The sequence below is a fragment of the Neomonachus schauinslandi genome, chromosome 15 (assembly GCF_002201575.2).
Source record: "Neomonachus schauinslandi chromosome 15, ASM220157v2, whole genome shotgun sequence".
Taxonomy (NCBI): domain Eukaryota; kingdom Metazoa; phylum Chordata; class Mammalia; order Carnivora; family Phocidae; genus Neomonachus; species Neomonachus schauinslandi.
This window is the reverse complement of record NC_058417.1, coordinates 33,664,066-33,688,252: the sequence shown is the minus strand read 5'-3', so window position 1 is coordinate 33,688,252 and position 24,187 is coordinate 33,664,066. Positions and strand designations below refer to the sequence as shown.

The following is a 24,187-nucleotide window of genomic DNA, read 5'->3' as shown; positions in this document are numbered from 1 at the left end:
TATCAGATCTAGGCTGGAAAAAAATCAAACCTCTTCTTGGAGAACTCGGAATTGGGATGAAGAGCCAGTCAGCCAGTCAGGCCAGGTGGTCTTGATCCAAGAGGACCTAAACTTGGGAGCCTAAGGGGGGGGTCATTTATTCCCTGCATGGGCACAGAGAATAGAAGAAAAGGACAGCTGATGGAGAGAATGAAAATAAAGCAGCTATGTGGAGGTCAGAAGTGGGGTTGGAATAGTTCCCAGGGTCATGACCTTGTCTCAGTTCTGGCTTCCAGGCTCTTTACTGGCCCAGGTGACCTTGAGTTCTATGACATATCCCACAGGCTTTCCATAGATTGTCTTGGTCGCTTCACTTAGCTTGCGTGAGTTCCTGTGACTTCCATCCCAAAGCACCACACCTAAGATGCCCTTGGGGACCTGAACTCCGTGAGGACAGTGGCTGGGTTTGTTCACTGAGCAGTCCTAGGCTGGAGCCATTCTTGGCTCAACTGCATGGATTTTTGTTGAATTGCTCTGGCTGATAATACAGCTTTTCTATCTAAGAGATAGAACACTACCTGTCCCCCAAACCGTCATCTGCTCGTGGGAATTAAAAGAATTGAAACCAAGGGCTTGTTGGTTCCACTGAAAGACGGGCCTCAGCCCCTGTCATTCCATCCCATTTCCAGCTTGAGAAGGCAGGTGGGGCGAAAGCTGAAAAGCATCCAAAAACAAGAACAGCAGGAGAAAGTGACAAGCGAGACAGGGTATGAAGGGGCTTGTTTTGTTCTGTGTGCTTTGGAATCAACTTGTTCTTTAATTAAGGGAAAAAAAATCACCCTCCAGCTAGTAAAGACACCCCTAAGAAAATTAAAATAATGTAAATCAAGCTAAATGAATACTCCAGAAGCAGCACTAGAGCTTGGTGGGACTGAGTGTTTGGATGCCCCCGAGGTTTTAAAAAGCAAAGCAGGCAACTGCCTTTTGGAGCAGAAACCCTCTCCCTTTTGTTTGATGGCAAAGAGTGACACCAATAGGGATTTACAGAGGGGTTTACGGTGACAGAATCTTCTTACTGTTCTGGCTCTCTAAAGACCAGAACTGAAACAAAGCCTAAGTGGATGATGATGATAATTCCTGGGGTTTCTTCCTAGGGGTGCTCCGTGTAGAGAAATCACTTAAATTGTAATTAAAACACACAAAGCAAAATGGTTCAAGGGGAACCTGTAGTTTCTAGTAAAATACCCTACTAACCACAGGAGCATTTTACCTGGGAGGCAGCTGAATGACTGAAGCCTTGTAGAATGTGTGCGTGTTTGTTGCAAGTCCCAGCCACACAGAGACGCTAATCACGCATCATCCGAACTCCAGTCATCATGTTCCGATCTGCCCTCCCGAAGGAGGAACAGGTAAGGATTATCCCACCTGACGATTGTGTGCGTGTTTGTGTGCGTGTGCGCACGCGCCTACTAGTACTGCTAGTATACTGTGGCCGTGGTAACAGAGACACAGTAGGAGGTTCAGTATTTCAGGCATTCTAACAAGTAAAGGTGACATATCCAAGTCAGCAGGACAAGCTCAGCTTTAATTTTTGGTGTCACATCAAATGTCTTAATTTCCCAAGCTTTTACCTTAAAGGAGATGTGATGGTGGCCACTTAGAGAGTATATACTTAATCTTTGGGGGAACCTCTTCAATGTAGCATAAAGATTTTATTGCAGACCCATGTTTCTGACTCTCCAGACAGCACAATGACCCCCTCCGTCAATGTTTATATGTGATGATAAAATGACTCAGGACGATTTTACTTCCCTGGGCCCCGTGGTGCTGGAAGGGCTCTGACCGAGCTACTCCAATCCTCTCATTTTCTGGATGAGGGGAAGGAGATCCAGAGAGGTTAAGCAGCTTGCCCAAGGTCTTCTAGACACAGATTGACCATGATTCATTGTACAAAGTGGGGCATTTTTGAGAGAAAAGGAGATGCTATTTCAATGACACCAGGACCAACTAACCTCAATCTAGACTGCCCTAGGAGCATGTGATCATCCTATCTAGACAGATCAAGGTTTTGCCTCAGACCCAGAGCATGAGAAAATGCTCTATTTGCTGCTGATCTTTGCAAGAAGGAAGGAGAAGGAGTCGTTATCTGGGGAGGGGGAAGGGCGCTCCCAGAGGCCAGGATGGGGATTGCACTTCCTTGCACATGCTCCAGGCAATGCATTTCCGGAACCACATGTCCGAGCTGGTGTTAGCAGGGCCTGACTGGCTTGCATGGGGCCCCAGTGATGACTAGAAAGAGGTGCAGTTCTGAGGACAAACACCTTGGCCCGTGGGTGGCACATCTGCAGCCCTCTTCTAGGGAGTATTAATACCAACAAGAAATCAGCGATCAGAAAAGGTGAAATGTAGGAATTTCACCTCCTGCACGGATGCCACTCTGGATTCCTAGATGGGGACAGAGCGTAAAAATGCTGACCTTGAAAGATGGAGCCCGAAGAAGCATACTGTTGCCAATAAACACTACCATTACTGAGCGCTCACCGCGTGCCAGGCTCTGTTCTGAGCACTTTACATACACTGATCCTCTTAATCCTGAAAAATACCCTATAGGGTAGAACGGTTCTGTACCCTGATTATGATGATGGTTATGCAAATCTGTACATGCTAAAGTTCAGAGAACTGTATGCCAAAGGAAAACAGTTAATTTAAATGTATGATAATTTAAAAAATAAAGTTAAAAAAAAAGACTATATACTGTATGAGTCCATTGAAATTAGAAAAAAGCAAAACTACAGTGATAGCAGATCAGTGGTTACCAGGGGTCAGGGGATTGACTGCTGAGGGACATGAGGGCACCTTTCGTGATGATGAAAGTGTTCGAGATCATAGTTGTAGCGGTGGTTACATGACTATATATTTATGACGATATATTGACTTGTACAGTTAAAATGGCTGACTTTTATTGTAGGTAAACTTTACCTCAATAAAGCTGGGGAGGGGAGCCCTACAGATGGGCATCACTGTTAGTCTCATCAATAAGGAAACTGAAGGACAAGTAGGTTGAGTAACTTGCCCAAGGTCATAGGTGTGTGTGACAAAGCCAGATTCAAACATAGGAATGAATAACTCTGGCAATTTTAACCTCTGCGATTAACTGCTGCTTGTGCAAGAAGGTCCCAGCTCGTCACCTGGGGGAAGGGGAACACATCAGCCCTAGACACGCAGGTGCAACAGGAAATGTGTGATCCCCACCAAGGACCTTACAGAAACAATAGTTGTTCTGGGTGGCTGTTTGGGTCCACCAGACTGGTCCTTCCTGAAGCAGACACAGCTATTTGCTTTGAAAAACCTGGAGCAGGGGCACTGATTCCTGAGGCAGGTATCTGGTGATGGCTGGGCCTTCCCCCTTTTCCTGGCTGGGAGTATGATTTAAAATCTTCTGGCTAAGCTCATTTTGCCAAACAGCTCCTGCAGGGTCCATTTTTAAGACTCAATCCAGAAATTTCTAGCTCAGCAAACAGATCCAGTACCGGAAAATGTATTTGCCCAAGCCACCTCTGAGACTAAGGAATATGGTTTCCCATGCTTTGCAGAGGAAAACAGATGTGTTTATTCACAAACAAATTTACAGATATGCAATACCTTGCTTACTGTATTTCAAAGACACGAGAGCAAAAAAAACATCACTGTGCATCTGTATGTAACGTCCTAGTTACTGTCCATCTGAGACGGGCAGGTGAATGAATCTACAGTCCTCGGCAGGTGCACAAAAGGATGCTGTGTCATATTTCCCATTGCAGTTCGTGCCACTTGGAGAGATAGGCTCCTGTCTCACTTTATAGCCAGAAAAAGTGCAGGTTATTCTTAAGGCTGGTGCAGAACTGGGAGGGGCTGAAACAACCTCTTAGGTGACACACGGGGTATTCGTGATTAGAGAGAATGAACTTGCCCGTGATCAAGCAGCGACTTAGAAGCAGAACCAGTTAGATGCCTTGACTTTGCATAGCTGAAGCCAGAGACCTGGGTTCAAATCCCCGCTCTTCCCCATATGGACCATGTGACTGAAAGCAGGTTCTTTAATCTCTCTTTCTTTTCCTTTTTGTAAAAATGGTGCTTCCGAGTGTTAGCTCACAGGTTTGTTGTGAGCAATGGGTGTGAGAAGGCACTGAACTGGGTCATGGTACAAGCTCAACAAATGAAAACCAATGGTAGCAACCATCTTGGTATGTTGTGATTATCTTTATGGGTCTTCTCTGCAAAGATTTTGGACTAGATGACTGGCATAGCACTTTGCAGCTTAAGAAGCCCTGTCACAGGAATGCTTTTCCTCAATACACAATCAACTGATCATGTATATAGGACGGGCATTATTAAACCCAGATAAGAGTTTAAAAAGGTTAAGGAAGGCTAAGTGATTTGCCCCGTTTTGCCCTTGCTGAAATCACACAGCTAGTAGGCGACAGAACAGGGTGTTGAAGGCAGGTCTTTTAAGTAAAAACATTACCCTCTGTCTGGTGGCACAAGAGTCTGATTCCCAAGCCACTGTCCCTTCCCCACCGTGCGCTTGTCTCGGCTTCCCTGTGGCCCTCTTCCGGACCAAGGCAACTGCTTCTAACAAGATGATCCAATGAATAATCATGAGAGCAATCCTAGTGCTGCCTTTTTACTGCTGAGACGGGGATAGATTTATAGAGGTTGACCCCGGCTGGTATTTGGGAACGGATAATTACCTTCACTTACTATATCCTAGGCTGCTCTGGCTAAATATTTACTGCCCAGAATTCTGCTCCTTCCAACCAATTCTGAACACGAGCATGCCACAGGCAACTAAATGGCGTAATTCATTTGGGGCGACCATACATCTAAGGCTTCTACCAGAAATGATGCAAAAAATTAATGGAACATGAAATCAAGTAAATGGAATTGAGTACAGTAATTAGTTCATATTTTAATCCTCAGGTCTGTTTATTATCCGTCAACTGGCGAGCAATTAAGTCGGCACCATTGAGATGATTAGCTTTGTTTCAGCAAAAGTTTATCGATATGTCAGAGCAAATGAATCTGGGGGTTTTAAATGGCCTTATTTTGAATTGTATAGCAGCACATCCATGGAGCGGCTAGACATCTCATGATTTAATTTTGCAATATTATTATCTAGATTACTTATATTTAATATTACTGAGCTGTTGTTCTAGGTGGTTATTGGGCAGAGTGGGTAGGAGGGGGGATTCAAACTGTAGAAAAGCATGGCTTACATTCTTAGGTCCTCGTGATTGCCTTTTTGTATTAAGACCAACCAAAGGATCTTTCAGGAATTCTACTTTCTGTTTTAGTCTTCCAGTCTTTCATTTCTACATTTCTTGCAATCAGGCACTATTACAGTTCTCACATGGGTGGTATTTTTGTTTGGGGTGATTTGCTGACTTCTAGATCCATCTCCTCATGGATGCTGATGAGTGCTCATGCTTATAAAATAATCTGTCCATGTCTTTGCCTTTTTGAGGCTGGCTGCATTAACGTCCTTGTGATGGGTTCTGCTCACTAAGATAGGGAATCTGATCATCAGACTACACCTGCTCTACGGGACAACTAAACCAGATGATCTCAAAGGGCCTGCTGAATCTTGGGATTGTATATAATCTACATTTTTATCTGCAAAATTTTAAATCTCAAATTAGGGCGCCAGAGACTTAGGTTCCAGTCCTAATTCTGCCACGTCTCTCAGTGACTTTGGGCAGGGCTCTTATCCTCTCTGGCATCTGAGTTTTCTTTTGTACAGTAAGTGGGTTGGAAGAGGTGACCTCCATGGACCTCCAATTTTAACACTTCAGACGGAGGCTTTGAGCAGACTTGTTCTTTTCAATAGTGGGTCTATACCTTGAAGTAGGAAATGTGATTTTTGGTGGAACCTCTGCAAATTTTAGTGACTCTTGACAGTGGTCAGAGTAGTAGTGAATTCTTACTTCACACCTTTCTTTTCCAATTGATTTTATTCCTGTGCCTTTGGAAATGGGTGGAAAAAAGTACAGCTAGTTTGTTGAGGTGTTGGGCCCAGTACCCACCTTAACGTCAATGTCATTGTTTTCTAAATAAAGGAAGACCACATTCGACACTTGTAAAGCCGAACACTGATGGTCTCCATGGTAACAGTTCGGTTCTACACTGAACCTTGATCAAGTCCCAGGTAATGCCTGTCTTTAACAATGTCTTTGTAATATAATACCTCCTTCCCTGCTTTAGATGGAACACCAGGGAGGAGATTAGAGTCCAGTAGAGGAGGATGGTGGCTGTCATAATGACATCCTGGCAGGACCAGGTCAGAGGTATGATGCAGGTTAGGATGGGAGTCCACGGGATAATGAGTTGCCTCAGCAAGTTGTCTTTAAATGCAATGTCTTCTCTCTTTGGCTGCCCCATGGTGTCCATCTAAAACTAGCAATTCGGAAAGCTGCTGACTTGATTGGATTGTCCCTTCCCAGAAGCAATTATAAAAATGTCCAAAGGGAAGACTCCCTATCCTTAGATCCCAGTCATCATCTGCTTGCTGGCATCATCATAATATGCCCAACCACCATCTGGGCTTCTGACTTCTGTTTCCTTTGCTTCTCGAAGGCCAGTTTGCTAACTCTGAGTGGGACTGGCTCCTGGGATCCAGAACTTTGGCTTCTAGCATTGGCAAAGACTAATTCCCTGGTCTGATCCTGGGAGTAATTCCAGTGCTGAAATGAGGAATCTACATGAATGTTTCTAGCACATTGGCTATCCATTTTTCCATTCCTCCTCCCAGGGAACCTGAAGAATTCACTTACTCTGTATTTGTGAATAACTTAACATAAAATGTCTAGAACTGCTGTTGATATTGACATTAACTTTATTAGGTTTGCCTTATGGCAATAGAACTGAATTCATGATATACTGGGCATAATTTAGGCACCCTGAAAGTTGCAATCTTTTATCTTCATTTTGCCCATTCAATCTTTTTATTCAGTAATATCTGTCAGGTGCCTGTCACATGTATGGGGACATATTAAAAAGTACGACCTACTCTGTGACTGCATGGAGCTAACATTCTGGGAAGTCAGGGTCTTACTCATGGTCTACAGATCCTTGAACGTCCCCCCTGGGCTAGGGCCCAGAGTAGGTGAGTAGTCACTACTCTGGGGTTTATGGGTAGGTAAACCTTGGCTTAGGTTAATCAATGTTATGAATCAGAAGACCTGAGCTAAGCCCAACCTCAATCATTTACTGTCTGCATGGTCTTGGGCCTTAGGTTCTCCAGGTAAGAGGGAGACAATACCAAGAGGTAACTTCACGGAGCTAGTGTTGGTGATTCAATGGGAGAATTTATGTTGTGCTTTGGAATTCATTGACAGTAACGGCCAAAGTCCATACAAAGTCCAGGCAAAGAGGACCTGATATGCAGCAGCCCTGCCCACTCTCACCTCCCTGACTTCTCACGCCCTCTCTCTTACTCTGTGTTGGGGCTGCTCTCCCTCTTCCTAGAACACTCACAGCTCTCTCCCACTTCAAAGCCATGGTAGTGGCTCTTACCTCTGCCTGGAATGTCCTTCCCCCCAGACATCTCTATGGCAACCTCACAGATGACATCCTCTCAACACAGCTTATACAGACGATCCTGTTTACCCTTGTAACTCATTACCTCCCCTCCTCATGCTCTGATCCCTCCTGACTCTATTTCTTTTCCCATAGTGTTGATCTTATTCTAACTTACCATATGCATTTACTCATTTATTATGTTTATTATTTATTACTTGTCCATTCTCACTTGACTATAAGCACCATACAGGAAGGATTTTTATCTGTTTTCTTCACTGTAGCACATGGTAGGCACTCAATATTTGTTAGCTGAAGGAAAGAAGGAAAAAAGGAAGGAAGGAAGGAAAAGCAAATCAGGAAGCACGTAAACAGTGGCCAGATGTTAGCAGTGAGATTTGGTAGCCAGCTGTGGACGTGCCTGAGCAAGTTCTGGATTGTGCTGCTGAGTAATTTAATTGACTCAAGTCTGTGCCTTGTTCCTCCAAGGTGACAATTGTTCAATGCTTTTGTGTTCTTTACCACACTGAGGATAGGGCTAGGTTAGTACCTTGTTAATACATTTTGCATCTCTCAAAGTATAATCCTTTCACAAAGAAAGCCCCGAACACGCCTTAGTGGTTGCTGTGAACTAAACCACTCTTTCTCTTTTCCAGTTTCTAATAGAACTTGGTGCTTTGGACAGCCTTTATTGAAACACCCCATCTTCAATTTAAATGAGGCTGCATATTCCTGGTATAGTCAATGAATACAACACACCCAAAATTCCAGGAAAAAATTCCTGTAAGCTTTGAATTCCTAGGTCGCCAAGAGTTGATTGAGTTATAGATTCAGTGATTGAATGACTCATTCCACAAACATCAATTAAGCACCTACTGTATGGCGGGTACTGTGCTAGGTGTATGGTATACAAAGATGAATAGTGAAAAAAGTCCCTGTCCTGAAGGAGTGTATGAAGATCATTTATTTTTTCATTCAGTAAACATTTATGGACTCTGCCCTCATGTGTCTGACAATGTACAAAGTGCTGGGAATACAGCAATGATCAAAATAAAATCTCTATCAACAAAGAACTCCAGTTCCAAGAGAACTGAGAGTAAACAGTTACAAAATCTACAGTGATGGGCAATTTAATAGATTGAGGCCAGCAACATTTTTGTGTAAAAGACCAGATATTTTGTAAATATTTCGGCTTTTGCAGGCCACACAGAGTCTCTGTTGCACCTTCTTCTTCTTCTTCTTTTTTTTTTTAAAAACCCAATCCTTGAAACATGTAAACCATGCTTAGCTACTCGACTGAATTTGGCCCACAGGCTACGGCTTGCGGACTACTGAAATAGGTGAATATGGAGGATTCTCTGGGAGTCACTGGCTGGGAGGAGGGGAGGAGGCTTGGAAAGTTCTGGGGTGTGGGGTGGGGTAGGGGAGCTGTGCGCGAATGAGGAAGAGCGAGAGAAAGCTGGCATTCAGAACAGAGGGAACACCTTTACCTCGGCACTCAGGGAGTTCTTCCATACGTATGACCGTGTACCTGTTATTCTTAAACATCCCAATTCTCATTCCCCTTCAAAACTCCACTTGTGTCAATGAACATCTCTACAAGGAGGTCCCAGCCTCCTGGCAAAGTGCTAATTACATTGCCTGAGTACCACCCCCCAGAGCCGTTCCGTGCCTAATGAGGCCCTGGTTCTCTGTGATGTGCTCCTCAGCGCATTTCATACTCTAGCACCCTGCAGAACAACCTGGTGTTGCTTATTCCTACAAATTTGTGTGGCTTTAGTGCAGCCAGTGTCTAAAGGATGCAAGTAACAGACTCCTTTAAGGGGACAGGGCCTGCATTTTCTGCACTTCTCAGTTGTTTGCACGGAGATAATTGTATTCCCTATTCTGGTTCAGAGCCACTAAATAAATAGATAAGCAAACAAACAAACAAGCAAACAAACCCATAAATAAATAACATACGACTTTTGTTCCTCCTTTTAATGAAGCAATCTTATCCACATTCATAGCAATAGCTGTGGACTCGTTCCTTGCTCGGATGTGTGTGAGCAGAATCAGAGACTCAAGAGGCTGAGCCGGGAAAAGCTCATGTTCCTACCTCACCTTCAGCGGGAGCAGCGACTGTGTCCGGCCACAGAGCTGTCCAAGTGTTCTCTCCTTAAAACAGTCCCGAGAGAGCTATTTCATAACCCCCTTCCAGAACCATCCTCAAATACAAGCCGCGTGACCCTGTATTTTAAATATACATGCCCCTCAGCAGACTGTCTGCTATGCAGGGCTGTGGAGCTCAGCACACTGGAGACATGGGAAGATGGATGGCAGGAACGGGGATACCTGGCAGAGGTTTCCTGCGAAGTGGCTGGTGCGAGTCCCAGTATATACACTCCCTTGCGCCTTCGGAAAGAACTTAAGGAAGGTTTTCAAAATGAGTATTTCCAGCCTCCACTCAATAAGAACGCCTCTTTTTTGTCTAGCCTCACTACTGGAACTTCATCCATCCCCAGGATTCTTTTCAAATACTATCTTTTGCCTACTTAATGCATTTGTTTCTTTTCATAAATACCCTACTTTAGAGTGGACATAATCTAACCAGTTAGTTAGACATGATTAGCAAGTGAAGGGTCTTCCATATTAAAGATGGTTCATTTTCCCTTCTTGAAAAAATGGAGACATTTGAATCCCTGAATATGCTCATTTATCACCAGCCCCCAACAAGGCATCCAGGAATGCTCCGTGTAGGACATGAATAATTTTTATAAAAATGCAGTTGCTGACTGTGTCGTACATCCACACAGCTTTATAAAACAAAGCAAATGATTACCATCAATTACAATAACCTCACTAGACAAGACTGCAATTAATCTTCAGCTCTTGAGATAACGACTGCTGCGCCGTGCCAAGGAAAATGCCTGGCATTAATTGACTTATCACGATTGGCGATGATAGATGGGACAGATGGCAATGTGATTATTCATTGTCAACAAAATAAACACACGCTCTGTTGCTAGAAGTGTCTACTTAGGTCCTCTCAGAGGATAGCCAAAAACAGAGACCAAAGGTGGCTTTGAAGACAGCACAAAATAAAAATAAGACATTAACCTCCAGGATGGGCTATATTTACTCAAACTGGGGCTAACACTCAGTGGAATCTGGTTGGGGGACATTTTCTATAAGGAAATCATGGATTACATGGGATTTCAGTACTAGAAGGTACATTCTTTGCTCATGAGGATATGAGATGAGTCACTCTTATGAAGTCCTCAAATTCCATTCCATGCTTAATAATTCCAGTGATGGGAATTCACTATCTTCAGAGGCAAACTCATTCCATCAATGGATAGCTCTCATTGTTAGAACGTATATTTATTTAGTTGAACTCCATCTTTCTAGGACTTCCATCCATGGACCCTAGGTCTTTTCCCTCATGCCACAGAGAAGGTGCCAAAATTTTCTTGGTCACTAAACTCTTAAATATCTCAAAGGCTAATACTTAGCCACGTGACATTGTTTTGGTACTTCTAGCATTCTGATTTCTTATACCTAAACCCACACCAGTTCAGAGACCACTCATACTGAGACCACTCATACTGAGGGGCTGGGAAAGAAAAGTAACACAGCTGATGTGGTCTGCCCAAGACAAGGTGTAATAGTACTTATGCGGATGCCAATGCTCTGGCTTGCCTGCTTGGGAAGCTGTTCTCCAAATCTCATCTGTCTAGACAGCACCCCAGCTTTGCCATTTGCCATAACACCGGGTGCCCTTTTAAATTCTTGTGCAGTATGGTTTTGTTGATTAAGTCCTCATTGTTTAGAAAACTGGGATAATTCAGGCATATTCTGAGCTAAAACTGGCACAGTGGTCACTCACCAAAATCTCTTGGGGGTAATTTATATAAAGGTGCATATCTAGACCCCACTCCCTGAGACCCTGATTCAATTGCCCTAGGGCAGGATTCAAATGTAAATATTTTGACAATGGTCCCCAGTTAATTCTCACTTGCAACTCTGTTTAGATGCTTTATTCATTGAAAGCACTTAATAATGTGCCAGTGGAATGAGTGCTTCACAAACCTAATCATCAGACTCTCCTGGGGGCTTTAAAAATGCAGATTCCTTAGAGTGCCTAATATCTGTGGTCTGGGTATGTCTAGGAAAATTAATACTTTGAGAGATCAACTTGTTATGTGTTTCCGTTAAGGATTTTGGAGACACTCATTTACTCCAAAATTGTAGTTCCTATACAAATTACAATGCACACTTATCACACACTGAAGAAAAAGGCAATTCTAAGGAATTCTACAAAGCAAAGATTTTAGCCAAGTAACCATCCACATTTTTTCACTCATTCAATAAATAAATTCATTAATAAATTAGTTTTTAATCAGAGGCAATGTTATGATAAGGATCAGTGAGAGAAAAAAGCAAAGAAATCAAAGCAAAGAAATGAGCAAGTAAACCAACAAATAAAAGTTACAAATACTGAAATGATATGTATTTTAAAAGGAAGCGTTTATCTAATTTAGAATATTCCCTAATTCAGACTGGCAGTCCCTGGTCACTCTCAATTCATGGATTTTCGCCCTGCTTTCCTCATCTTCCCTGCTATACTCTAGCTCAGAATCTGCAACTCTAGGGAGTTTTTCCATTAGGGTGCCTTTGGCAGACATCCCTAATCAATCCTAGCATTTTTTTCCTATGGATCCAGGAAGGAGGCTCATTCCTGCTCAGCCCTGTGCTCTATGCAGCCATTACTAATAGAGCATAGATGAGCTGAGCTCTACCTGAATCTTCCCCAATACACACAAGGTCCTGACACAGGTTGGTGCCTTTGTTGTTCATAATTTCCTGCTTTATCTTTGTTGTCTATCAACTCTTGAGTACTCCAAATGTTCCTTACATCTGAAATCCCACTTAATTTTCAAAATAACCTTATGAGGTGTGTAAACTCAGCCTTAAAAGGATCAAGAAACCATCTCAAGATCACACAATAAGTGTGCATTAGAGCAGGACGTACAAACTCTGGTTCTTTGACTCCAGAGCTGATGTTCTTAAACATTATTCTGCATTTCCTCTCTTCTTAGCCCAGTTCAAAGGGCCCCTCCTCTGGGACACTTCTCCTGACCCCTTCAGGGAAGATCTGTCACTTCTTCCTGTGAGTTGGCCAGAGTCTTTGTACATCTCAGAATACTCTAATAACAGAATACTTCAATGATTTGAATATAGTATTCTTTGAACTCCTTTGTGGTAGGAGCTTTGCCTTTTTTTTGGTTTTTTGTTTTGTTTTTTAATTTTTGTATCCCTGGTACCTAGGAGAGAGCCTAGTAGATTCTCAGTTGATACACTTTGAACAATCATTAAAATCTGGCCAAGGGACTCCTTAAGGTTGGCCTCTCTTTCTCAGTGTATGGCCTTACTATATTAAAAACAATGCCAGGTTTAAACATGATGTTGATTGAAAAAAATTAAAAAGACTAGTCAATTGTGAGATACATACTTCTGTTATTTTAAAGCTTTCTTGACCTCAGTTACTGAGGACTTTTAAACAGAAACGTAGTTACCGACTATTTAGCATATAAGCCCCCCAGACCCCTAGTTGATAACCACCCCCAAGTGTAAGAGGACAAATTAAATATACCATGCTTGTCAAGGGTCAGAATCCAGATGCTATCTGTTATAACTCTCATCCTATAATTGAAGCTGGTTTGGCTCGCTGCTATGCTCTGTGTCCTATCTGGGTTGATGGTGGCACATAGTGATACTCACCATTAATGGTGACATACAATGACATTTCTATTCTGTAGAAAGTCAGGCAGACTATTTAGTTGCCTAACATTTATTTCACAGTAAGTTATAGTTTTGTGCAAATAAGATCCATTCTGCCAGAAGGAAGAAATTATGGAACCTATATTCTCATATGAGAGGCTGATGGTCCAAGTAGGTGTAAGTGCATGAAAAGTGAGGATTTGGGGTTAAAATAATGCTCCAGAGATACTGTAGGGCATGAGTCATGATAGCTGCACCAATGTCTCAGAAGGAAATACCCAGTTTCATTGTGGCCTTCCCTAGAAAACACTGGAAGCACGTTTATAGACTTCCACATCAACTTGCAAAAGACAGATGGAGAAAGGAGGCACTGACCTTCTCATTTCACAGATTTAAAAGAAAGCTTTCCAACTGTTATCCCACCTTGGGTATAAATAGGCACCAAGTCTTATTAATTGGCACTCAACTTTAGTACTTCAACAGCCCCACATACCTCCCCAGAGAAGGCTTGTCCGTTGAGGAGGTGCTCCGACCCTTGGCTGTCCTCACTCCCGAAGTGTAGTCGGATCTCCTCCAGCCGGTGGCTGTATGTCATGGGCCCTCCTGATATGTTAACCAAGTGTTCCTTGTCCAGGCGCAGGGACACATGTCTTCCAGTGTTGTACATGGTCCCACTGACCTGCAAGGCAATGCACAACAGGTCAAGCAAGGCTCTCTTTCCGTGTCTCACCAGACCAGCATGGTGCTTAGACCAATGCCTTTTGCCTCCTCTTGATAGGCAAACATTAGGCTAAGTTTATATATGAAATAGGGAGTAGCAGGACCTAGAAGGCATTCCTGCCCTACCTGGCTTCTGTGGTACTTTCTGCGAAGCATAAACCACATTTATGATCACATGATCATGTAGGAATTTCAGGTGGGAATTCAAAGGAGACCTCAGCAACCGTAACTAATATTTTGGACATTGCACTTTAGAAAAAATAACTTGGCCCTCTTAACAACAGGTGTTGGCAAGGATGTGGAGAAGGAGGAACCCTTGTGCACTGTCAGTGGGAAGGCAAACTGGGGCAGCCATTTTGCAAAACAGTATGGAGTTTCCTCAAAAGGTTAAAAAAAGATCCACCCTTCAACCCAGCAATCACACTACTGGATATTTACCCAAAGAATACAAAAACACTAGTGCAAAAGGCATACATGTAACCCTATGTTTATAGCAGCATTACTTACAAGAGCCAAACTACGGAAGCAGCCCAAGTATCCACTGACAGATAAATGGATATATATATAATGCAATATTACTCAGCCATAAAAAAGAATGGAATCTTGCCATTTGTAGCAACATGGATGGAGCGAGAGAGCATCAGGCTAAGCAAAACAAGGCAGTCAGACAAATACCATATGATTTCACTAATATGTGGAATTTAAGAAATAAAACAAATGAGCAAAGGAAGAAAAAAAGAAAGAGAGAGACAAATCATGAAAAAGACTCTTAACTCTAGAGACCAAACTGATGGTCACCAGAGGGGAGCCAGGTGGGGGGATGGGTGAAATAGGCGATGGGGATTAAGGAGTGTGCTTGTCACGATGAGCACCAGGTGATGTATGGAAGTGCTGAATCACTATATTGTATACCTGAAACTAATACTACACTGTATTAAAATAAAAACTTAAAAATATTACTTGCCCCTCTAACCCTAAGTATTTGGAATGTAGAGATACTGTAAAAGTTAAAATCTCAGGTGTGAGAAATTGGAGAAAGCAAGAGATGCCACAAAGGCCAAATGAGACACAAGGAAGCCAAAAATGGGTAAACAGGAGCAAACCGTCGTGGGAGACTGAAGGTTTTGGTTTGAAGTCTCAAGTGTGCAGTCCCATGTGTCTTTGTTAGGTCCCTCTCTTGCCCTGGCCACCAGATGCTGCACAGAATGCGAGCTCTGACCCCCTTCTCAGAACTCATGGACTCAGTGCTAAGCTAAAGAGATGGATACAAGTTTCCCATTTCCCTTCCTCACTCCTGATTCCATCTTGCTTCAGCTTCTCAAACTGCTGACCTTACTGCTTGATGTTCCCTTTCCTTCTTTTCTCTTTGAACTTGATATTCAGCTTCATTTTCTTGACTTAGCACCTCTCAACACTTGAACCCTGATTACTACCTGTGACTCTACTGCCTTTGTCTCCTAGGTTGACTTAGCTCATGGGGCAGAACAAAAGCTTAAAGGAGACTCTGAATGGGTCTGAATGGAATGCTTCTGGACTTTCAGAGGCTGAGATACTTGGATTTTCTTCCTGCTTACTCTGACTCCTTTGGGCCCAGCCTTCTGCCCTAGGGATTCCTTAAGGGCTTCATGTAACATATGATACATTCCTTAGTCACGGTTTCATACATTTTCTCTCTAGCACTACCCTTACCTGCCCCTCCACCTTTCTGACACTAGTGATAATCAGATAGGTCTGCAGATGGCTCACTGTGGTGGAGAGAGTAACGCCCACTAAATACTCCATTGACTCATTTTGCTGTAAGGTGGAGCCCATGTGACTGACGTTGGCCATGGGGTATGAGGGGACACGACAGGTGTCCCTTCCAGGGTGAAACTCTGGAAGTGAAAAGCTTACACGCACAAGTCTCCAGTCTCTCTCTTCCCCTGCTGCCTCAATCCCTGGAGCCACATGGAAATATGTAATGTTCTATTGCTACAAGATGGAGCTCATGTCAGCCTCGGTGCTTGGCAGATTAAAGGGCAGATTGCAAAAAGGGCCAGAATTCTTCCCCTCCCTGTAATGCATTCTTTACAACAGGACTCTGTAGCTGTTCCCTTCAAGATAGGGGTCTGCTTCTCTCCCTCTTGACTCTGGGCTGGCCTTGTCACTTGCTTTGGCCAATAGGGGATATGATGTCTGTGCTCTGAGAGGCCTTGCATATTTCCTCACTCCTTCTTGGAAACTTGAGACCACCATGTCAACGAGCCTGGGCTAGCCTGCTGGGGGATGACATGACACTGAAGAGGAGAAGCCATCCTCTTCTCCTGGGATGCCTTCATCCCAGTAGAAGCCATCACAGACTGACCATCCCATGGCTGACCTGCCAGCTGACTGGCCCAGCCGAGGTCAGCTTAGCCTTGCCCAGACCAGAAGAACCACCCACAGACCCATGGACTTGGAAGCTAAATAATTGGGGTTTTAAGTCCCTAAGTTTTGGAGGTAGTCTGTTATGGAGCAAAAGCTAACTGATAAACACTAGGTTGATCATCTTTCCCCTCCTGAATCTGGAACTATCAACAGAAACTCTGTTGAGTGCCTGGCAGTGTTGAGTACCTGAACTGGAAAGTCACATGGGGTCCAGAGACTCAGCCTGCTAGGTAGCTGGAAGTCAGACCAGAGAGAGAGAAAAGAAAAGCAGATGTGCCAACAATGACAGAGGAAACCGTGCATTGAGAGAGAGAGAACAGCCACTTGACCTTCAGAAATCCTTGTTTGCAGTTCCTTCATGAGGCCTGAGCTGCATTTTCTCAGATGCTTTACATCTTACCAATAAATTAATTTTTTCTCAAGTTATCTATTCTTTGCAACCAGATAATTCCAAAGGGTGTACTCCTCCAGTCTCAAATAAATGCATATTTAGTCAGTATGAGATCATGAGAGCTTGTCATTTTTTCATGTCCCAACTCATGATTTTCTTGGCAGTAAAATGGCCAGAGACAGGCTTGTGTTTGACATTGCATCTATCATTAAAATTACTTTTTCTAATATTAAGATAATATACAGGTATTATATATGGTTAAAAAGATACAGAATGGCTCAAGGAAATAAAAATTAGCCACAATTCCACAATTACCCAATGATCACCACTAATATTTTGATATATATATTCTTATACCTATATATACTATAACATATATGTATGACTATCTATACCCATATTTTAACAAGATCATTTTATATTTGTGTCTGTATAATCAGATAAGTGATTTTTCACACACATGTATATATATATATGAATTTGTATATATAACTATATACTATTATTTATAATATGCTATGTGTAATATTAATATATTAATGATATCATGTAGTATATTTGTTATATATTAATATATAAATCATATTAATTATAATTATATTAGTATACAGATAATATGCTATAATATAGTATAATAGATGAATACAATATTATTCAGTATATAATAATATATGTAATTATATATTATATATATAATATACATAAATAATTATACATATTATGTACACAAACACAATATTGTTATTTAACTATATATATAAATACCACATATGATTATATATTATATAAATATATATATAATTTTCACAAACATGAATATTTCCAGGTCACTAAACTGCTCTTCTGAGGGGGGGGCGGAGCAAGATGGCGGAGGAGTAGGAGACCTGGATTTCGTCTCCTCTCAGGAATTCAGCTGCATAGGGATCAAACCATTCTGAACACCTACAAACTCAACAGGAGATCGAAGAAGAGAAGAGCAACAACTCTCTCATCAGAAAAGCGACCACTTTCTGGAAGGTAGGACGTGCGGAGAAGTGAATCCGAGGCGATATTCGGGAGGATAGACGGCGGGGGAGGGGCCTCCGGCGGCCGCTTCTGGCAAGTGATAGAGCCGCGGAGCACAAAATCGGAACTTTTAAAAGTCTGCTCCGCTGAGGGACGTCACTCTGGTGGCTAAGCGGGGGGTGGAACCCTCCGGGACAGTGTGGTCTCAGGACCCACGGGTCACAGAAAGACCGGGGGTGCCTGAGTGTGGCAGAGCTCCCAGGTATCGGAGCAGGGAAGCCGGCTGCAGAGGCGGAGCCCAGGCGCGGGCTCTCAGCTCGGGGTTGCCATAAACTGTGATCCGCGGCACAGTCGGGCCCCTGCTCCTCCAGCAGGGACCCAACAAGCGGCAGATCCGGGGAGACTCACCTTCCTCCCCCAGGAGAAGCCGCGCGGGAGTGCACCGCAGGGATCTGCTGGGTTTGGAGACTCCACCCGGGGTCGGGTGCCAGAGATAGAAACGTGCGGTCACAGGCCGGGTGAGCACGGAGTGCGGCCGGAGACCGGGGAGACGGGAGTGACTGACGGCTTTTCTCTGGGGGCTCACTGAGGAGTGGGGCCCCGAGTTCTCGGCTCCTCCAGGGCGGAGACTGGGAGGCCGCCATTTTCACTCTCCGCCTCCAAAGCTATACGGAAAGCTCGCAGGGAACAAAAGCCCCTGAGAGCAAACCCCAGCAGATTACTTAGCCCGGCCGGGCAAGGGCGGGGCAATTCCGCCTCCGGCAGAGACATTTGGAAACCACGGCAACAAGCCCCTCCCCAGAAGATCAGCGAGAACAGCCAGCCAAGACCAAGTTTACCCATCAATGAGAACGGCAGAACTCCAGCGCTAGGGGACTACTGCACATAGAATTCATGGCTTTTTTACCATGATTCTTTAGTCTTTCAAAGTTAATTTTTTTTTTAACTGTCTTTTTTTCTTTTTTTTTCTTTTTGAATTTTTCTTTTTCCCTTTTTCAACCAACATCTTATCAATCCCTTTTTTTAAAAAAAACATTTTTATTTTTCATTTTTAGAGTCATATTCTATCCCTTCATAGTAGTTACCCGTATTTTTGGCTTATATATATATAAGTTGTTCTCTCTTTAAAATTTTGAGATAGTTTCTTCTAACAGATTAAAATATACCCTAAATCTCTAGTATATGGTGTTTTCTATTCCCCTGCCTGATCACATCCTCTCCCTTTTTTTTTCTTTTTTCTTTTTTTAAATCCTCTTCTTTCTTTTTTCAAACAACTTCTTATCAATTCCTTTTATAAAATTTTTTATAATTTCCATCTTTACAGTCATATTCCATCCCTTCATCATATCAACCCTTATTTTTGTACATATATAAGTTTTTCTTTCTTTAAAATTTTGGGAGGCACTTTCTCCTAAAAGACCAAAATACACCCCAAATCTAGTGTGTGGCACTGATCTATATACCAGCCTGATCATATTTGATCACATTCTGTTTTTTTTTTGTTGTTGTTGTTTTGTTTTGTTTGTTTTTGTTTTTATCTTTATCTTTTTCTTTTTTTTCTTTTTCTTTTTTCTCTCTTTCCCTTTCTTTTCCCACTGCTTCAGGTTTTTTCTGATTTGTTTAGAGTATATTTTCTGGGGACATTGTTACTCTGCTAGCATTTTGTTCTCTCATTAATCTATTCTCCTTTGCACAAAATGACAAGACGGAAAAAATCACCTCAACAAAAAGAACAAGAGGTAGTACCGACTGCCAGGGACCTACTCAATACGGACATTAGTACGATGTCGGATCTAGAGTTCAGAATCATCACTTTAAAGATACTAGCTGGGCTTGAAAAAAATATGGAAGTTATTAGAGAAACCCTTTCTGGAGAAGTAAAAGAACTAAAATCCAACCAAGTAGAAATCAAAAAGGCTATTAATGAGGTGCAATCAAAAATGGGGGCGCTAACTGCTAGAATAAATGAGGCAGAAGAGAGAATCAGTAATATAGAAGATGAAATGATGGAAAATAAAGAAACTGAGAAAAAGAGAGATAAACAACTACTGGATCACGAGGGCAGAATTCGAGAGATAAGCGATACCATAAGACGAAACAACATTAGAATAATTGGGATCCGAGAAGAAGAAGAAAGAGAGAGAGGGGCAGAAGGTATAATGGAGCAAATTATAGCAGAGAACTTCCCTAATTTGGGAAAGGAAACAGGCATGAAAATCCAGGAGGCACAGAGAACCCCTCTCAAAATCAATAAAAATAGGTCAACACCCCGACATCTAATAGTAAAACTTACGAGTCTCATAGACAAAGAGAAAATGCTGAAAGCAGCTCGGGAGAAGAGATATGTAACCTACAAGGGTAGAAACATTAGATTGGCAACAGACCTATCCACAGAGACCTGGCAGGCCAGAAAGGACTGGCAGGATATATTCAGAGCACTAAATGAGAAAAATATGCAGCCAAGAATACTCTATCCAGCTAGGCTGTCATTGAAAATTGAAGGAGAGATAAAAAGCTTCCAGGACAAACAAAAACTAAAGGAATTTGCAAACACAAAACCAGCCCTACAGGAAATCTTGAAAAGGGTCCTCTAAGCAAAGAGAGAGCCTAAAAGCAACATAGACCAGAAAGGAACACAGACAATAAACGGTAACAGTCACCTTACAGGCAATACAATGGCACTAAATTCCTATCTTTCAATAGTTACCCTGAATGTAAATGGGCTCAATGCCCCAATCAAAAGACACAGGCTATCAGACTGGATTAAAAAACAAGACCCATCGATATGCTGTCTGCAAGAGACTCATTTTAGAACCAAAGACACCCCCAGATTGAAAGTGAGGGGGTGGAAAACCATTTACCATGCTAATGGACACCAAAAGAAAGCTGGGGTGGCAATCCTTATATCAGACAAATTAGATTTTATTTTTATTTTATTTTATTTTTTCTTTTTTTTTAAAGATTTTATTTATTTATTCATGAGAGACAGAGGGAGAGAGAGAGAGGCAGAGGGAGAAGCAGGCTCCCAAGGAGCAGGGAGCCTGATGCGGGACTCGATCCCAGGACCCTGGGATCATGACCTGAGCCGAAGGCAGACGCTTAACCATCTGAGCCACCCAGGCGCCCAGACAAATTAGATTTTAAACCAAAGACTGTAATAAGAGATGAGGAAGGACATTATATTCTACTTAAAGGATCTATCCAACAAGAAGATCTAACAATTGTAAATATCTATGCCCCTAACATGGGAGCAGCCAATTATATAAGGCAATTAATAACAAAAGCAAAGAAACACATCGACAACAATACAATAATAGTGGGGGACTTTAACACCCCCCTCACTGAAATGGACAGATCATCTAAGCAAAAGATCAACAAGGAAATAAAGACTTTAAATGACACACTGGACCAAATGGACTTCACAGACATATTCAGAACATTCCACCCCAAAGCAACGGAATACACATTCTTCTCTAGTTCTCTAGAATGTTCTCTGGAACATTCTCCAGAATAGATCACACCCTAGGTCATAAATCAGGTCTCAACCGGTACCAAAAGATTGGGATCATTCCCTGCCTATATTCAGACCACAATGCTTTGAAAGTAGAACTCAATCACAAGAGGAAAGTCGGAAAGAACTCAAATACATGGAGGCTAAAGAGCATCCTACTGAAGAATGAATGGGTCAACCAGGAAATTAAAGAAGAATTAAAAAAATACATGGAAACCAATGAAAATGAAAACACAACTATTCAAAATCTTTGGGATGCAGCAAAGGCAGTCCTAAGAGGAAAGTATATAGCAATACAAGCCTTTGTCAAGAAGCAAGAAAGGTCTCAAGTACACAACCTAACCCTCCACCTAAAGGAGCTGGAGAAAGAACAGCAAATAAAGCCTAAACCCAGCAGGAGAAGAGAAATCATAAAGATCAGAGCAGAAATCAATGAAATAGAAACTAAAAGAACAGTAGAACAGATCAACGAAACTAGGAGCTGGTTCTTTGAAAGAATTAACAAGATTGATAAACCCCTGGCCAGACTTATCAAAAAGAGAAGAGAAATGACCCAAATCAACAAAATCATGAATGAAAGAGGAGCGATCACAACCAACACCAAAGAAATACAAACAATTATAAGAACATATTATGAGCAACTCTATGCCAGCAAATTAGATAACCTGGAAGAAATGGATGCATTCCTAGAGATGTACCAACTACCAAAACTGAACCAGGATGAAATAGAAAACCTGAACAGACCTATAACCACTAAGGAAATTGAAGCAGTCATCAAAAATCTCCCAAAAAACAAAAGCCCAGGGCCAGATGGCTTCCCAGGGGAATTCTACCAAACATTTCAAGAAGAATTAATACCTATTCTTCTGAAACTGTTCCAAAAAATAGAAATGGAAGGAAAACTTCCAAAGTCATTTTATGAGGCCAGCATTACCTTGATCCCAAAACCAGACAAAGACCTCATCCAAAAGGAGAACTACAGACCAATATCCCTGATGAACATGGATGCAAAAATTCTCACCAAAATACTAGCCAATAGGATCCAAGAGTACATTCAAAGGATTATTCACCACGACCAAGTGGGATTTATCCCTGGGCTGCAAGGTTGGTTCAACATCCGCAAATCAATCAATGTGATACAATACATTAACAAAAGAAAGAACAAGAATCATATGATCCTCTCAATAGATGCAGAAAAAGCATTTGACAAAGTACAGCATCCTTCCTTGATCAAAACTCTTCAGAGTATAGGCATAGAGGGTACATACCTCAATATCATATAAGCCATCTATGAAAAACCTACAGCGAATATCATTCTCAATGGGGAAAAACTGAGAGCTTTCCCCCTAAGGTCAGGAACGCGGCAGGGATGTCCACTATCACCACTGCTATTCAACATAGTATTGGAAGTCCTAGCCACAGCAATCAGACAACAAAAAGAAATCAAAGGCATCCAAATCGGCAAAGAAGAAGTCAAACTCTCACTCTTTGCAGATGATATGATACTTTATGTGGAAAACCCCAAAGACTCCACCCCAAAACTGCTAGAACTCATACAGGAATTCAATAAAGTGGCAGGATATAAAATCAATGCACAGAAGTCAGTGGCATTCCTATACACCAACAACAAGACAGAAGAAAGAGAAATTAAGGAGTCGATCCCATTTACAATTGCACCCAAAACCATAAGATACCTAGGAATAAATCTAACCAAAGAGACAAAGGATCTTTACTCAGAAAACTATAAAATACTCATGAAAGAAATTGAGGAAGACACAAAGCAATGGAAAAACGTTCCATACTCATGGATTGGAAGAACAAATATTGTGAAGATGTCAATGCTACCTAGAGCAATCTACACATTCAATGCAATCCCCATCAAAATACCATCCACTTTTTTCAAAGAAATGGAACAAATAATCCTAAAATTTGTATGGAACCAGAAAAGACCCCGCATAGCCAGAGGAATGTTGAAAAAGAAAAGCAAAGCCGGAGGCATCACAATTCCGGACTTCCAGCTCTATTACAAAGCTGTCATCATCAAGACAGCAAGGTACTGGCACAAAAACAGACACATAGATCAATGGAACAGAATAGAGAGCCCAGAAATGGACCCTCAACTCTATGGTCAACTCATCTTTGACAAAGCAGGAAAGAATGTCCCATGGAACAAAGACAGTCTCTTCAACAAATGGTGTTGGGAAAATTGGATAGCCACATGCAGAAGAATGAAACTGGACCATTTCCTTACACCACACACAAAAATAGACTCCAAATGGTTGAAAGACCTCAATGTGAGACAGGAGTCCATCAAAATCCTAAAGGAGAACACCGGCAGCAACCTCTTTGACCTCAGCCGAAGCAACTTCTTCCTAGAAACATCGCCAAAGGCAAGGGAAGCAAGGGCAAAAATTAACTATTGGGACCTCATCAAGATAAAAAGCTTTTGCACAGCAAAAGAAACAGTCAACAAAACTGAAAGACAACCAACAGAATGGGAGAAGGTATTTGCAAATGACATATCAGATAAAGGGCTAGTATCCAAAATCTATAAAGAACTCATCAAACTCAACACCCAAAGAACAAAGAATCCAATCAAGAAATGGGCAGAAGACATGAACAGATATTTTTCCAAAGAAGACATCCAAATGGCCAACAGACACATGAAAAAGTGCTCAATATCGCTCGGCATCAGGGAAATCCAAATCAAAACCTCAATGAGATACCACCTCACACCAGTCAGAATGGCCAAAATTAACAAGTCAGGAAACGACAGATGTTGGCGGGGATGCGGAGAAAGGGGAACCCTCCTATACTGTTGGTGGGAATGCAAGCTGGTGCAGCCACTCTGGAAAACT

At 42.2% G+C, this 24,187-nt stretch overlaps 1 protein-coding gene and 1 non-coding gene across 2 annotated transcripts in view; both read right to left on the bottom strand.

Moving 5' to 3' along the window:
• Positions 1-24,187, bottom strand: part of CA10 (carbonic anhydrase 10) — a 537,563-nt gene that overhangs the window by 87,385 nt on the left and 425,991 nt on the right. Inside the window, exon 5 of the mRNA XM_021703952.1 lies at positions 13,790-13,975. Within this exon, the coding sequence (XP_021559627.1) occupies positions 13,790-13,975 (186 nt within the window). The remainder of the gene's footprint in view (positions 1-13,789; positions 13,976-24,187) is intronic.
• LOC123326773 lies at positions 1,279-1,411 on the bottom strand. Its single transcript, XR_006541315.1, has one exon. It is a non-coding gene; the product is annotated as a U8 small nucleolar RNA (small nucleolar RNA).